The 16,946-nt window shown below is 47.3% G+C and overlaps 1 protein-coding gene across 1 annotated transcript in view; it reads right to left on the reverse strand.

Moving 5' to 3' along the window:
• The window catches only part of LOC147107845 (cell adhesion molecule DSCAM), a 745,787-nt gene that overhangs the window by 221,515 nt on the left and 507,326 nt on the right, over window positions 1–16,946 (reverse strand). Inside the window, exon 11 of the mRNA XM_086007196.1 lies at window positions 15,848–16,021. Within this exon, the coding sequence (XP_085863322.1) occupies window positions 15,848–16,021 (174 nt within the window). The remainder of the gene's footprint in view (window positions 1–15,847; window positions 16,022–16,946) is intronic.

Below are 16,946 nucleotides of genomic sequence, written 5' to 3' on the forward strand. Positions count from 1 at the left end.
GTTCCCATGCTGCCCTTGTCCATCTAGGTGGTAGAGGTCGCGGGTTTGGGAGGTGCTGCCGAAGAAACCTTGGCGAGTTGCTGCACTGCATCTTGTAGATGGTACACACTGCAGCCACGGTACGCCGGTGGTGGAGGGAGTGAATGTTTAAGGTGGTGGATGGGGTACCAATCAAGCGGGCTGCTTCATCCTGGATGGTGTCGAGCTTCTTGAGCATTGTTGTTGCTGCACTCATCCAGGCAAGTGGAGAGTATTCCATCACACTCCTTACTTGTGCCTTGTAGATGGTGGAAAGGCTTTGGGGAGTCAGAAGGTGAGACACTTGCTGCAGAATACCCAGCCTCTGACCTGCTCTTGTTGCCACTGTATTTATGTGGCTGATCCAGTTAAGTTTCTGGTCGATGTTGATGGTGGGGGGTTCGGCCATTGAATGTCAGTAAATATATGAAAGGGTAGGAGGAGTTCTATAATTTCTCTGAGATGATTGCCCTTCCATTGTAGGACATCTTATGGAGGAAGAAAGGCTAGTCAGGAGACCATTGGAATAGTCGAGTCTGGGGGGTGACATAAGCACGAATAAGATTTCAGCATCAGCTGGGCCAAGGCAAGGTAGGGAGCTGGGCGATGTTACAGAGGTGGAAATGGGCGGTCTTTGTGAGGCAGTGGATATGGGGTCGGAAGCTCAGCTGAGGATTAAATAGGAGGCCGAAGGTAGCAAAGAGTCTGGTTCAAAAAGGAAGAGTGGCCGGGCAGGAGTTTGGAATCGGGGGCGAGGATATGGAGTTGATGGAAGGGTCCTAACGCAATGTTTAACTGGAGGAAATTGGTCAGATCAAATCAGTCTGTCGCGAGTCCTACTTATGTGTAAGTACAGTTAGCACCACGTTAACTCCTGTATCTCAGCAGTGCCTGTCACTGAACAGAGTTCTTCTGATGAAAGCCCCTTCATTCATTCCCTCCTTCCCCCCATAGTACAACTATACTCAGGAGAGTGCCCAGACATTTTGTGCCGTGTCTCCTTTTTTTCCCCCCCCTGCACCACCCCCCCCCCCCCGAACAGCCACAGGCTCGGTGATGTGGTGCCTGTCGAACTGTGGCTGAGAGGCTCGAACAGAAAAATCAACAGAGGGCCGCTTCAGTGACTCTCCACACAATTTATTCGAGACAGTGTCTGGCGACTGCTGCTGCCTGTCGGGGTAATGACACATGATGGGTGATTAAAGTGCAAGCGTTTAAATCAAAGGAGGCTGATTGTTTGAAGAGGCATCAAACAGCACTCGCACTTGTTTGCAGCTTGTCGTGGGAGGCGCTCATTAGCAGAAAAAGGAGAACCTTTATATAAACATATACACTGGCGAATCCAAGCCAGAAGGCTTTTAAACCTTCATGGAAGTAGAGTCAGGTGGTTGGGGGGCGGGGGCGGGGGGGTGCAGGGGGAAGGAGTGGGGTGGAGGGAGGGTGTGGAAGTTGGATTCTGGTACACTTAATTGTAACCAGAGAAACAAATTCCAGTTACAAAATTCAATCTAGGTTTTCCCATTTTTGGAAAGGGTTTATTCCTATTAAAAATAAGAGAGACTTGCTTTCACGACCTCAGGATGTCCCAAAGCGCTTTACAGCCAATGAAGTATTGTTTTATCACTGTTGTAATGTAGGAAACGCGGCAGCCAATTTGCGCACAGCAAGGTTCCGCAAACAGCAATGTGATAATGACCAGATAATTTTTTTTTTAATGATGTTGGTTGAGGGATAAATATTGGAGACTCCCCTGCTCTTCTGTGAAATAGTGCCGTGGGATCTTTTACGTCCACCCGAGAGGGAAGACAAGGCCTTGGTTTAACATCTCATCTGAAAGAGGGCACCTCCGACAGTGCAGCATTCCCCCAGCACCGCACTCAAGCATCAGCTTAGATTATGTGCTCAAGTGTCTGGGGTGAGGCATAAACCCATGACCTTCTGACTCCGAGGTGAGAGTGCTACCACTGAGCCAAGGCTGACACAAAAATTAGAATTTTAAATTTGAGGTGTTGGGGACTGGGAGCCAGTGGTGTAGGTCAGTAAGGATGGGTGATGGGCAACCATGACTTGATGTGGGGGGGGGGGCAGGATATGGGCAGCAGAGTTTTAGATTAGGTGAAGTTTATGGAAGATGGAGGACAGAAGGCCAGCCAGGCGAGCGTTGGAATAACTGAGTCTGGAGGTGACTAAATTAGGGTTTCAGTGGCAGATGAGCTGATGCAGGGATAGAGGCCGGCGATATTACAGAGGTAAAAGTAGGCAGTCTTTGTGACAAAGAGGATGAGAGGTCAAAAACTCAGCCCAGGGTTGGACAGAACGCTGAGGTTGTGAACAGTCTGAGACGTGGCCAGCATGGGGAACGGAGTCGGGGGCAAGGGTACTGAGTTTGTGGTGGGACCAACGGTGACATATTTGGTCTTCCCAATGTTTAGCTGGGGAAAGTTATGGCTCTTCCAAGACTGGATGTCAGTCAAGCAGTCTGACAACATAGAGGCAGTGGTGGGGTTGAGAGAGGTGATGGAGAGGTCGAGCTGGATGTCACTGATTTACTTGTGAAAGTTGATCCCACGTCTTTGATGACATCGTCAAGGGGCATCGTGTAGATGAGGAAGAGGAGGTGGCCAAGGATAAATCCATGGGGAGCTGCAGAGGTGACAAGAGAAGCCACTGGTAGAGATGCTTTAGCTACAATCAGATAGTTAAGACTGGAAGCAAGCAATGGCAGTCCCACGGAGCTGCACAATGGAGAAGAAGCATTGGAGGAGGGTGGTGTGATCGACTGTGTCGAAGGCTGCAGAGAGTTCAAGGAGGATGGGGACGCTTAATGCGCCAAGTCACAGTCTTGGAGAATGCCATTCGTGACTTGGGCTTCTTCAACATTGTGGGAGAGGCAGAAATCTCATTTGAAGAGATTCAAACAAGTTGTGGCAGAGGTGGGCATGGATGTGGGAGGGAACCACACATTCAAGGACCTTGGAGGGAAAACGAAGGTTGGAGAGGAGATTTTTTGATTAAGGTGGTCATAACAGCGATTGTGAAAGACGGGGGCGGCGGGGTGGGGGGGGGGGGTGCAGTGCCTGAGCAGAGGGAACAATTTACAATATTGGCTATGTTGGAACAAGCAGACAGCAGGGCTTCAGTGCTTCATCTGTAGGATGGGACCTCTGACAAAATGGCACTCCCTCAGCCTAGACTAATCGCTCAAGGCCCAAAGAGAGAAAGAACTCAAGATGGATGATATTGTATGTCTCATGCTATTGGCTTACAATGATTTCTGATGAGAATTACACAATTTGATACACATGCCCGGTACCCCTTACCCACCCCTCTAGTCTGGGAGAGGAAGGGTAGAGAGTACTGTCATATTTGCCCCCTATTCCGGTAGGTACCACTACACTGTAAACACCTATACACTTAAATGTCCCTTTAAGTGATGGAGTGCTACGTGCAGAGTGCCACTCTTAGTGTACACCTCACGTCCAGGAACTGTTGCTGCTTGACCTTCAAAGCTTTAAATAATGGATTGCTGCCAAATTCCAGTGGACCACAAACATCAGGCTCCTACAGCCAGTTGACTGAAAGCTGCCTCGCTTCAGTGTGTGTCTGATGCAATTTTCAAAGACAATGGTCTGTTCCTAATCATACATCTCAACTGCGCTATGCGTCCTGCCAAAAATTAACAAAAAGGCATAATTGGGGAAGACCACAGGATTTTTACATGGAGTATAAAATCACTGATTGCAGGCTCCCAGCGGGGAGCTACACTTTAAGGAAGTATAAGTCAGGGATTGGGCACTGATTATCCAACCCATGCTCCCTTTGAACTTGGCTCCCTGCTGGGACTGCAGGATCAAAATTGCAAAAATTGCAGAAAATGTCAAACCTGAGATTGATAGATTTTTGTTGGATAAGGGTATTAAGGGATATGGAGCCAAGGGACGTAAATGGAGTTGAGAAATGGATCAGACGTGATCTAACTGAATGGTGGAACAGGCTAGAGGCGGCTGAATGGCCCACTCTTGTTCCCATGCACCTATCAAGAATTTACTCAATAATATACAGAGAATAGCAGATACTTAGGGTCGATTACAAGGCAGCAAGTCGGTCACGTGCTTCTGAGGACATCATTGGGTGACATCTGATGTCATCAACAGACCAGTTTTAAGATGCATTTGGAGACCAATTCTCATGTCCACTGTGACCCAGTGCAGCCAGTTCACAGGGAATCATGGACCTTAAAATGACTCGAACATTGGATCTTCACCCCTTTTGCTTCAGACACACATATCCAACAGGGACTGGAAGCAGAAGTTACATTTAAATTTTGAAATTTGGCTGGGATGTCCTACACGACATTTAGCAGGCAAAGTAATAAAACGACTAGTGTTTATTGGCCTTACCAATGGCTCAGTGGATAGCACTCTTGTCTCTGAGTCAGAAGGTTGTGGGTTCAAGTCCCACTCCAGAGACCTGAGCACATAAAGCTAGGCTGACACTTCAGTGGCGTGCTGCACTGTCAGAAGTGCTGCCTTTTGGATGAGACATTAAACCGAGGCCCCGTCTGACTCTCAGGTGGACGTAAAAGATCCCCTGGCACTATTTTTAAAGAAGAGCTGGGGAGTTATCCCCGGTGTCCTGGCCAATATTTATCCCTCAATCAGCATCACTAAAGCAGATTATCTGGTCATTATCACATTGCTGTTTGTGGGAGCTTGCTGTGCGCAAATTGACTGCCGCATTGCCTACATTAAAACAGCGACTCCACTTCAAAAGTACTTTATTGGCTGTAAAGTGCTTTGGGACGTCCGGTGGTCGTGAAAGGCGCTATAGAAATGCAAGTCTTTCTTTCTTTACCTGGACCATTTTTCATCATTGTTGTATTGCTTTTATTCTGCTGGCTCATGACCTTTTGAATCAATTGTTCAGGGCATTTCCCCCGACCCCACCCCCAGCAACGTTACTGCCACCAGTTGCAATGACAACAGGTAACTGGATGGTGGGGAACAGCGACATCACAAGATCCCACCTCAAACAGATAGACACATCCTTTAAATATTCTTCTGGGTGCATGTTTATACTAAGCAGCAAGGAGACCCTTCCTACTGAATGGTAGCATAGTGGTTATGTTACCTGACAAGTAATCCAGAAGGTCTGGACTAATGATCCAGAGACTAAGGGATAAAAATTGGGTAGCGCCCCGAAAAAGTTAGCGCCCCCGCGGTAGATTTTCCCAGGTAGCGCCCCGAGAGGGAGGAGGGGCGCTACTGGAAGCACCCCGTGTCCCTCTTCGGCGCTGCAAGCCAATATCGCGGCGCTACGTGCCGCAGCACCACGCTCTGGGCCATGTCGCGCCGCAGTGCTGCAGGCCTTCCTCCCCTTATTAAAGGGGAGGGGCCTGGCGCAGCGCGACCCGAGGCCCAGCTGGGCCACCGGGGATTGGAGTGCCAGCAAACGAGCCCAGCACTCAAGAGGAGTGCTGGGCTCACGGAGAGCAGCCGGCACCCCGCAGGGGGATTCACGGGGGCCGGGGGCAGCAACGCGGGCAGGTGCTGGCAGGCGACCAGCAACAAAAATGGCCGCCCGCCACCTCCCCTTTAACTAGCGCTGCCCCGGCCGCAGGTAGGCCCCCCTGACCCCGGCGGACATAGCGTCCGGCGGTAAGTCGGGGGGGGCGCCACCCAATATTACAGCCGTGGCACGAGCGGGGCGCTGCGCACGGTGATGACGTCATCGTCGGCGGCGCAGCATTGCGCGGCGCTAACGGTTAATGGCACCACTAACCTCCCACTGAATTTCGCGGGAGGTGTTAACGCTGCCGCGCCCAGATGCTAGTTGATTTGCGCCCCATTAGGGTGCTAACGGGAGGCGCAAATCAACTGTATTTAGCCCCCTAAGAGTTCTAATTCCCACAAGGCAGCTGGGGAATTTAAATTCAATTAATTAAATAAATCTGGAATAAAAAACTAGCATTCGTAATCGTGACCATGTAACTACTGGATTGTCATAAAAACCCATCTGGTTCACGAATGCCATTTAGGGAAGGAAATATGCCGTCCTTACCCGGTCTGGCCTGTATGTGACTCTAGACCCACAGCAATGTGGCTGACTCTTAACTGCCCTCTGAAATGGCTGAACAAGACACTCAGTTGTCAAGAAGGCGGCTCACCACCACCCTCTCAAGTGCAACTAGGGATAGGCAATAAATGCTGGCTGTAGTGTATGTACTTTGCAGAAGGAACTATATTCTGCAGCCCCTGTATACTGCAGTACCAGTAGTGACCACCCCTGTATATAAGCCTGTGCAGTAACTTTTGCATAGTAGTTCCAGTTTGTCTCCACTCAGTAAAGATCTGTTATAACCAACTCCTGCAGTCCGTGTCTCAATTACACACGGACATGGTACTGGCGACGAGCAGATCCAACTTACCTACAGTCTGCACCACCTCATGGGGATCCATCCCTGAAGTGAAGTTGTCAGAGGTCGAGGCCAGAAGGAAGAAAGAAAAAAAAACAAACAGAAGAAATGGGCATCGACCGTGGGCAACCGCCTCTGATTCATCGGAGTTGAAGATTTGCAGGAGAGGCTGTCGAGAGCGGGGCTTGGTTATCCTGTCGATGGTGTTCCAGCTAATCGGGCTGGTGGCAGGTAGTACACTGATCCTTCCTGGGCTGCGGCGGGCTAGAGCTCGATCAGGTGGCTTTTCAACGGGGCCGAGCAGCGTTGTCGGGAAGAGGAGAGAGAGAGAGAGAGGGTGGAGCACACAGGGCGCGGCTGGTGCTACGAAGCCGGGCAGCGTACAGACCCGAGAAGAGGGAGGAAAGTGTCCCACAGGGTTGCTCCGACGACGGGGAAATAAAAGAAATTAGAAGCGCAGAAAGCCGCGAGGAGCTGCAGTTTGCCACGGGAACCGCGGAGAGCGGCGTTAGCAGCAGCGCGGGGGGAAGTGCGCGAAGACCATAGGGCGTCGCCATCAAGGCATAAAAACGCCAGCAACAGCGCTAGCAGCAGCGGGGAAGACGGAAAGCGCGGGAGGCACCATTTTGTTAAATCGGGGAAGAAGGCAAAGCGCGGGAGGCGCCATCTTAGATTTTCAAGATGCCGAAGACTGGCAATATCACTGCCTTCGATAATGCAATGGAAGACTGGACCATGTATGTGGAAAGAGTTGAAGTATATTGCGAGGCAAACGAAGTAGCCGATGAGAAAAAGGCATCGGTACTACTAAACTTAATGGGCACAAGAACGTATGGCCTATTGCGGAACCTGATTACTCCAGCCAAACCGATGGCGAAGAGTTTTAATGAAACTGTTGCTATCCTACAGGAACACCTAAATCCTACACCGCTGCTGATAGCAGAAAGATTTAAATTCCACAGGAGAAATCAGCATAAAAATGAGAGCAATGCTGATTACCTTACGGAACTACGCAAGCTATCAAAGCACTGCCAGTTCGGAGCAGGACTAGCAGATACCCTACGGGACAAATTTGTCTGTGGACTCCTGAGTGAAGGAACCCAGAAGAGGTTACTCTGAGAGAAAGAGCTGACGCTAGATAAGGCTTTCAGCGTGGCAGTATCGTACGAAGCAGCAGCAAGGGGAGCTGCGGAAATACAGCAAAAGCCACAGGAATACGGCACCCACGAAATGACACGGGGATTTGAAAAATGTTATCGCTGCGGCAGAACAACCCATGACCAGAAGGACTGCTGGTCCAAGGGCAAAATATGCAGGCAATGCGGAAAGATGGGACACATTGCACGAGTTTGCAGGTCCGGGAAGAAGACTAATGACAACAAAAAGACTACTACGGAAAAGTACAGGAAAGTACAAAAGATGACGGACAGTAGTTCCGAAGACCAGAAGAGCGATAGTGAATCCGGGAACAAGAGACTAAGCTGTCTCAAACTTCACAATGTAATCGCAAAAGAGGATCACCGAACCATTTGGGTCACCCTCACGATAGCAGGGTCCCAAGTCAAAATGGAATTGGATACAGGATCAGCCCTGACCGTCATGAATCGACGAGACTACGAGCGGCTATTCTCACACATACCCTTGAAAGAGACATCCATTGTCTTGAACACGTATACGGGGCAAAAAGTATACCCCAGAGGGAAAATAAGGGTGCCTATTGAATACAACGGCAAGGAAATACAGAAATTGTATCTGTACATACTGCAAGATGGTGGACCACCGTTATTGGGACGTGAATGGATCAGAAAGATAAGTTTAGACTGGCACTCCATTCAGGCACTGACTGTGGCTGGTAAAAAGGATGACGACGTCACACCTGGATGATTGTCAAAAATATTAGCTAACGCCAAAGAGGTATTTCAACAAGAACTGGGCACTCTTAAAGGCGTAACCGCCTCGATAAAAATAGAAGAGAATGCAATTCCCAAGTTTTTCAAAGCAAGACCGGTACCATATGCAATTCGCCCAGCCGTCGAGGCAGAGCTGGAGAATCTGGAGAATGCAGGTGTGTTATCTAAGGTAGACTGGAGCGAGTGGGCGACACCCATCGTTCCTGTCATGAAGAAAACGTTAAACAATAAGTCTGAGGAGCCAAGGAAGGTTCGCATCTGTAGGGACTTCAAGGTGACGGTGAACCCAATCCTTCACACAGTACAATATCCTCTCCCGAGGATAGAAGATATTTTCGCCTCACTATCTGGAGGGAAGCGTTTTACAAAAATTGACCTAGCACAAGCATATTTGCAGATGGAGGTTGAAGAATCCTCTAGGAAGTATCTCACGATAAACACTCACAAAGGTCTTTACCAGTATAATCGACTGGTATTCGGCGTAGCATCAGCTCCGGCGATATGGCAAAGAGCGATGGAACAAGTCCTGCAAGGGATTCCGGGGACTCAGTGTTACTTGGACGACATCCTAGTGACAGGTGAAGATGACAGTGAACACCTTGCCAACCTAGAGCAGGTGCTCACTAGACTAAGAGAACATGGGCTACAAGCCAATCGCCCCAAGTGCGAGTTTTTTAAGAAACAGATATCGTATTGTGGTCACGTGATTGATGAAGAGGGGTTACATAAGTCCCCTGACAAAATTGAAGCGATAGTTATGGCTCCGGCGCTTGAAAATGTGTCACAGCTGAGGTCATTCCTCGGATTGGTGAATTACTACCATAAGTTTTTGCCGAATTTGTCCACAATTCTGCACCCAATGAACGCCCTACTACAAACTGGAGTAGCATGGAAATGGAGCGATGAATGTAAGCGGGCCTTTCAGAAGAGTAAAGACCTAATCACTTCAAGAGAAGTATTGGCTCACTACAACCCATCACTACCGATAAGACTGGCGTGTGATGCGTCTCCCTACGGCATTGGAGCGGTACTGTCACATAAATTCCTTGATGGTTCAGAGAGGCCGATAGCTTTTGTGTCACGCTCGTTAACTTCAGCCGAGCGTAACTACGCCCAGATTGACAGAGAGGCCCTCAGCCTGGTGTGGGGGGGGTGAAGAAGTTCAATCACTACCTGCACGGTCAGAAATTTACTCTACTAACTGATCATCAACCTCTTGTCTCCATTTTCAACCCTCAGAAGGGCGTCCCAATAATGACAGCACAACGGCTACAGAGGTGGTCCCTTTCCCTAGGGGCACACCAATATGACATCGAGTACGAAGGAACTAAACAGCATGGGAATGCTGATGGATTGTCGTGCCTACCGTTGCCGACGGTGGAAGAAGCACCTGCAGTGGATCCAGTGGAGATATTCCACTCGACCATAGTCGAATGTCTCCCTGTGACGAATGCAAACATAGAAAAGGAAAGACGAAATGACCCGACACTCTCCTGGGTCTATGATTTAACGGTGAAGGGATGGCCAGCACATGGCGAACCACTGTTGCCAGCATTCTCGCCAAGAAGAGAACAGCTGTCAGTGTGCAGAGGAACCTTGATGTGTGGATCCAGAGTAGTAATTCCACCCAAATTGAAGGATAGAGTGCTCAATGAGCTTCATGAGGGTCATCTGGGAGGGGTAAAAATGAAGAACTTAGCCAGAGCGTTTGTGTGGTGGCCGGGAATCGATAGAGAAATTGAAGAGATGACCAAGAGCTGTACAGGATGCCAGAAGGTCCAAAACGCCCCACCACAAGCCCCTCTACATCCATGGGAGTGGCCCTCATCTCCATGGCAAAGGGTGCACATTGATTTTGCTGGTCCATTTCTGGACTCGATGTTTTTAATTGCGGTGGATGCACATTCAAAGTGGCCAGAGGTAATAAAAATGTCCTCAACCACCACAGAAAAAACTATCACAGTCTTACGAACCATATTCGCCAGAAATGGGCTGCCTGAACAGATTTGCTCCGACAATGGACCACAGTTTGTGTCTGAAGAGTTCCAGAGGTTCTTAAAGAACAATGGTGTTAAGCATTACACATCCACCCCATATCATCCAGCCACCAATGGATTGGCTGAGAGGTTCATTCAAACATTCAAGAAGGCTATCAAGGCAATGTGTAATGAAGACATACCCCTACAACACAAGGTGGATGACTTCTTGTTTGCCTACCGGAATGCGACACATGCGGTTACCAACCAAACTCCAGCCATGATGTTCTTCAATCGAAGACTACGATGCCGCTTGGATTTGGTTAAGCCAAACATCAGAAGAGATGTGGAGAACAGGCAGTTTCAGAATATGAATGAAAGGCCGACCAGGAGTTTTAAGATAGGTCAACCAGTTTTGGCTCGGGACTACCGCACAGAGAAATGGCAGCCAGGAACGATCTGTACACGGCAAGGACCTCTAATGTATACCGTGGACGTTGGAGAGAGCATTGTAAGACGCCATGCTGACCAGATTCTAGAGTCACTGGAAAATGTCAATTCCACACCACGATCCGATACACCTGGTGATGAAACCGAAGTACCAATTGCATCTACCTCAGAATCGGTGCTATTGGAAGCAGACGAACCAAACAACGACGTTGATCCCGAATCAACTTTGCCAGAAGAACCTGATACCCCAAAGAGGCGTTATCCAGACAGAATCAGGAAGCCTCCTCAAAGACTGAACTTATAATTGCTTAACTTCAGCTAATGTATCTAGCAACCGTAATTGTAAATATGTTATTTACTTATTAATCGAATGTTATGTACTGTTTAGCTAAAAGGGGAGGAATTGTAGTGTATGTACTTTGCAGAAGGAACTATATTCTGCAGCCCCTGTATACTGCAGTACCAGTAGTGACCACCCCTGTATATAAGCCTGTGTAGTAACTTTTGCATAGTAGTTCCAGTTTGTCTCCACTCAGTAAAGACCTGTTATAACCAACTCCTGCAGTCCGTGTCTCAATTGCACGCGGACATAATACTGGCCTTGCAGCGACGCCCACATCCTGTGACTGAATTTTAAAAAAGTTAACTCCTTTGACATATTTGGACTAACTGTTGTTTCTTCTCTCCTGTTCCTTTTCTCTCTTGTTTTTATTCAACCACTTTCAGTTTTCAGTTCTCATGAAAGGTTTATACCCAAAATGCCAGCTTTTCTTTGATCTTTACAGATGCTGACTGACTTGCTGTGTGTTGCACCACTTTCAGTTTTTATTTCCGATTGCCAGCATTTGCAGTTTTACAAAGAACGAACTTGCATTTATATAGCGCCTTTCACCACCTCAGGACGTCCCCGAGCTCTTTACAGCCAATGAAGTACTTTTGAAGAGTAGTCATGTTGTAATGTAGGGAACAGGATGACAATGATGTTGGAACTGAAAAGACTGGGCATTCCCCTGGTCACGGTGCAACAACATCATAAATACGTTTCTATAGATTCCCTCTGTTCGGTATTTGTAAAAAATGATTTACTCTAAACAGGAACAGGAAGGCATATTGTTTGGTGCAAGTCCCTTCCAGCAGGAAATCGGAAGGACGTAAAAATGGGTGGGGGACTGAGCAGAGAGCTTCCCCAACCACCTTCCTGCCCCCTCTGGCCAGCCTGCATTATCCTGAACAATCAGTGCTGGGAGGACGGGGAATCTCAGTCTGTCCATCTTCTGGCCGTGCTTTTGTTGTAACAGCCAAACTGGTAGAGCCAAAACACTGCAGCATTACCAGTGGTAGGAGGACTGAGTAGCAGGAGTTACCTGTTAAAAAGTACAGGAAACTCTTTGGTATCCGGCACCAACGGGACCAGCGTGTTGCTGGTTGATCAAAAATTCCGGATGACGGAGAGGGTTACCTACCGAGGCTATTTTTAACAAAGAAAAATAAAAAAATCAAGAAATGTGCAGTATACAGTAATTGGGTACTCACCTGCAGAATGTTGTGTTAAATGGATGGTGGAAGATGCTTGATTAAGTACAGTACTGCCAGTTGAGGGTAATGCAATGCAATGACTACCAGCAGCGTGCGAGACACACAGTACCCCTGTAAAATGGTGGATCAGAAGAGACTACCGGCAGCGCGGGAGAGTCAGACTCCTGTTACAGGGACATTGAGGTGTTCCGACTTCCGACAGTGCCAAGAAGCCGAGTAGTGGCAGTTTGGAGAACTACCCCCACTGACTAACACGGCCACCACGGGAGACTCAGACCCGGCAACATTGCCAGTTATTGAGGTGTTGTTTTCGGAGTGAGAATTTTGCTGGTTAATAGAGAATTCTGGATATTTAGGTGCCGTTTAAACAGGAGTTTCCTGTAATAGCAGACATTACCAGTGTCGCAAAATGCGTTACTAAATCGGGACAATAAGGAAGTAGGTGCAACAAATAGGAAGTCTCAAGAATTGTGTGTATATATATATATATATATACTACAGACTATATAATATATACACGTAAATTATATAATGGAATGTACACTATAACAGAGAAATAGAATGTACCTTGCACCATAATATATTATACAGTTTATATTATGGTCCTTTATCAAAATGTCTTGGAGAACTAGAAAAACATATTGTAGTGGGGGCATTTGTCACAGGCATTGTGTTCTATATGGATTCTGTGTCACTGAAAGATTCTAAACAATGAGCAATGAACACAAATGCCTCTCCCTGACGGCGGGTTCAGTTAGCAGATCATTATTCTCTACATCGCCCCTCACCCTCGACAGCGCAGAAAATCAAACGGCCAGTAGAGTTCATTTCTCTTCGCTCGCTGTGAGCAGAAAAAAGCTGGTGTGAAAATAGAGCAGGGTTTTAAATGGCTTCAAACTCCTTCTGGCCTTTGTCACTAACATTAGCGAATGGAGGTAAATATGTGCCAGTGTCACAATTTTTGGGGCGTCTGTGTTTCAGTGCCTTGGGGTGTTCCCCTCCACCACCCCCAGACTAACTGATAACAAAATGATATCTTTATCATAAATCATGATTTCCACCGCGATACTCTTCCGCTTGTTAGCGCAGTTCTGCGATGTTTCATGTCGTTCCCCCCCCTGCCCCCCGCGCCCCTCAGTGAATCTGCTTGGTTTCACAGTAAACATTGATGTAGCATTTCTGATCTGTGTGGGCCCCAGGGACTCAGCGTGAAGGAGCTTCTCTCGCTGGGAAAGCAAAGTGCGCTATAACTGTTCTGAAGCCTGCGGGGCTTTTCATTAGTTTCAAATAGAACCTAACTCACTGGGGAGGTCCCTGCTCTGCTTTGATAAGGGATGTTTCTCTTCATCATATTATATGCAGGCAAAGTCTCTTTTAATGGCAACGCTCTCATCGCTAGTAAAACGCTCCTTCAACCATTAACCAAACACTATGCACAAGGAATTAATTGGTGGCTGTGCACATTTCCTTTTTATTCTCAGTATCAAGGTAACAAGCATTTATATATATATTTGTCATGCCCCACAGATTGGGGAGAATTTTCTGTGTGTAATATTAGTGGATGAACTCCCTATGTACAGCATTGTTCTGTCTTTTTTTTTAAATGGAGTATTAACCCATTAACTACATTACAACAGTGACTACACTTCAAAGGAAAAGTACTTCATTGGCTGTAAAGCGCTTTGGGGCGTCCTGAGGTGGTGAAAGGTGCTACGGAAATGCAAGTTTATTCTTTTCTTTCAAAATAATCAGGTTAATGTTCCCAATAAGCTATTAGAGAGAGATGAATGCCATATGGACACGATTCTTGTTTGTCCACTGTTACCGCTGGTTGTAACTTCTGTTCTATAATGTATCAGGATTGGAGCAAGGCAAGGGGGTGGGATCAGGCTTTGTGTGGTCATGTTTCCTTTGGCGCTGATGAAAATTCATCGGCCTCTGCATCATATGATGCAGAAAGAAATGGAAAATAGACTTGTTGCTCTTAAAAAAAAAGATCACTTTTTTTGGGTTGAAATCACATTGGAGTTGTTTTGAGGAGTCAAGGTGAAAAGTCAAGGGGTCATAGTGCAGGACACCACCAAGCTTCCAAAGAGTCACAGGAAAGGTGAGGTAAATCAGGACGAGGTGATTTGGTGATGCCAAGGGTTTTAAAAGCCCCAGAGGAACAGCCCGAGTACAGTTTGCAGTGCATTTTTGCAATGGTAGTTGATGTTGAGGCCTGCGCGAATTGTACAGGGCACTGATATTGATGAGTGATCTTTTATTTAGTGCGGAGACTGAAACTGCAGACACTAATCAGCAACTGGGCATCTTCTAAAAAGCACGAGATACAGAATCAAATTCCACAAACAGAGTCGAATTGCACTTTTCACTATGAGTCCAACCCCTTACCCTGCTGAATAAGGCAGCAGTCCTAACAGTCAGCAGAACAAAGGCAAGTGAGTGAGACATGCTAATGCATCCTAAATAGACGTGGGTTCTTCATGACAGTGTGTCTACTGACACCACTGACTTTTTTTTAAATGGAGTTAGTAAAGCGCATTGGGGCGTCTGGCAGTGGTGAAAGGTGCTATAGAAATGCAACTCTTTCTTTTTCATTTTACTCATTTTCATTTAATCCCCCTCGCTCGTTGACAGTCAACTCCTCTCAGGTGTAGCACAGCATTCCAAAACATGCACAGCAATTGTTCTTCAAGAAATGCGTACACTCACCGATTTAAGACCAGCCTCTTGCATCAGCAAACCTGGGCTTTAAAGTTGCTACTATTTTTGCTTACAAATTATTTCAGTGTAAAATATCTTACAAAGAAAATAACAGCAAAGTGCTGGGGGCTGTGATACGTGTTTTTTTTTCCCTTCAGAAACTGTGTACACACGCACCCGCACACACCCGGTCGGGAGCACTGGATGGTAGAAACCTTGGCTGAGTTTTCATTTTGTAATGCAAGAGTACAACAGCCAATTATAATGCTTTAACCACTGCCCTTGGCTGAGATCCGCACAGACCACGGGTCGTGGATCAATCTCGGGACCTTCTTGGTCTGTGCAGCTCAGCGACTGATGGATGTAATGCGTGTTTCTATTTGCCGTTAGCTCATGGACTCACTTAAATGTTTTGCACAAGTTATTAAACACAAGCTGTCACACAATCTTTGTAAATTATTTTCTGTAACAAGAGGGTGGGGGCAGACCACTTCAGTCAACACCACTTTGCAATTTGCTTTTTTGGGAGATACATATGAGGGAACCAGGTGATGCTCCTTCCAATTTTCTCTTCCCTTTATTAGGAAGTGCTTGGTGTGGACCTCCCGGTACGGCCAAAACTGGAAACTCACTGCGCGGCAAATTGTGGGCAAGGCATGGCGATTTGGAACTCCAGTGCCCTTGGCCATCACTCTGGCAGGTTATTAAACAATCTTGAGGACAGAACGAGGACCTCCCTCCCTCCTACCCCCAACATTATTTCCAGATAGATCTTCCAACACCATGCCACCACTTGGCTTCACCTTAACCACTGCAGGTATTAAATCGTTGCTTACTTTTGACCGTGAGATACATGGACTTGCTGACATCGGCTCCCACATCGTTGCTGACCTGGCAGAGGTAGTACCCGCTGTCTTCCTCCAGAACGTGCTTAATTAAGAGAGACCCATTCACCAGCAGCTGGATACGTCCATTCAGTGTGATTGGCTGGAACTGTGGGACACCCGCACCTGCACAGAGAGTGACGCGGAATCAGCCGTTGGTTTTTCTGAGCCCCTTCATTTGTCCTTAGGTTACCCTCCTCAACAATATGACCTTTCACCCCCCAAACAAACTAACATCAAACAATCGCCATCTTTCTTTGTAAAAATCTAATTACAGAGGGCCGCAGAAAAAGAAATGGAAAACATTTTAAGATATGCTAAATCAGCTATACCAATATACATGAGCGATCTTTCACATTTACTGCATTGAATGTGCACTCACTTATAACATACGCATGGCTTTCCAGAAGCCCACTTTCAATGTAAAATGATGCACATTACATCGTAATATCACAGATCACAAGCTAAATATCAGGAAGGTCATTTAGCACATCGTAACCTAGAAAACCATCACAGAATCCTGCTATCTCTTAAATGATCCCAAGGTCTTTGCCTCCATTCCCTACCCGAGCATCCACTCCAAACGATGATTAAACCCAGTGTCAGCATCAAGCACTTCCAGTGTCAGGCACAGCTAAGCCAGAGGCAGAGTAAAGCTCCCTCCACTCTGCCTCAACAACATGCCTCAGCCACAACTTACTGCACCGTGTGACTGTTCTTCTATTGCCCACACCAGCCATGCTGTGGGCTTTCCAAATAAGATTGCCATATTGGTGACAAATAGAGCCATGTGGGTGCTGTGGGCCCATGCCCACTAGGACCAGGACTGAGACTGCCCAAGTTCTGCCCAAAGTGTTCCACAAGCGTCAGCTTGGCTCAGTTGGGAGCACTCTTGACTCTTAAGTCAGAATGTCGTGGGTTCAAGCCACACTCCAGGGTTGAGCACATAATCGAGCCTGATACTTGGGTGCAGCGCTGAGGGAGTGCTGCATTGTTGGAGGTCTTGTGTATTAAATGAGATAGTAAACCAAGGCTCAGGTGAATGTAGAAG

This window comes from Somniosus microcephalus, chromosome 14, assembly GCF_052327205.1.
Source record: "Somniosus microcephalus isolate GS21.2 chromosome 14, FLI_Smic_1.0, whole genome shotgun sequence".
NCBI classification, from domain to species: domain Eukaryota; kingdom Metazoa; phylum Chordata; class Chondrichthyes; order Squaliformes; family Somniosidae; genus Somniosus; species Somniosus microcephalus.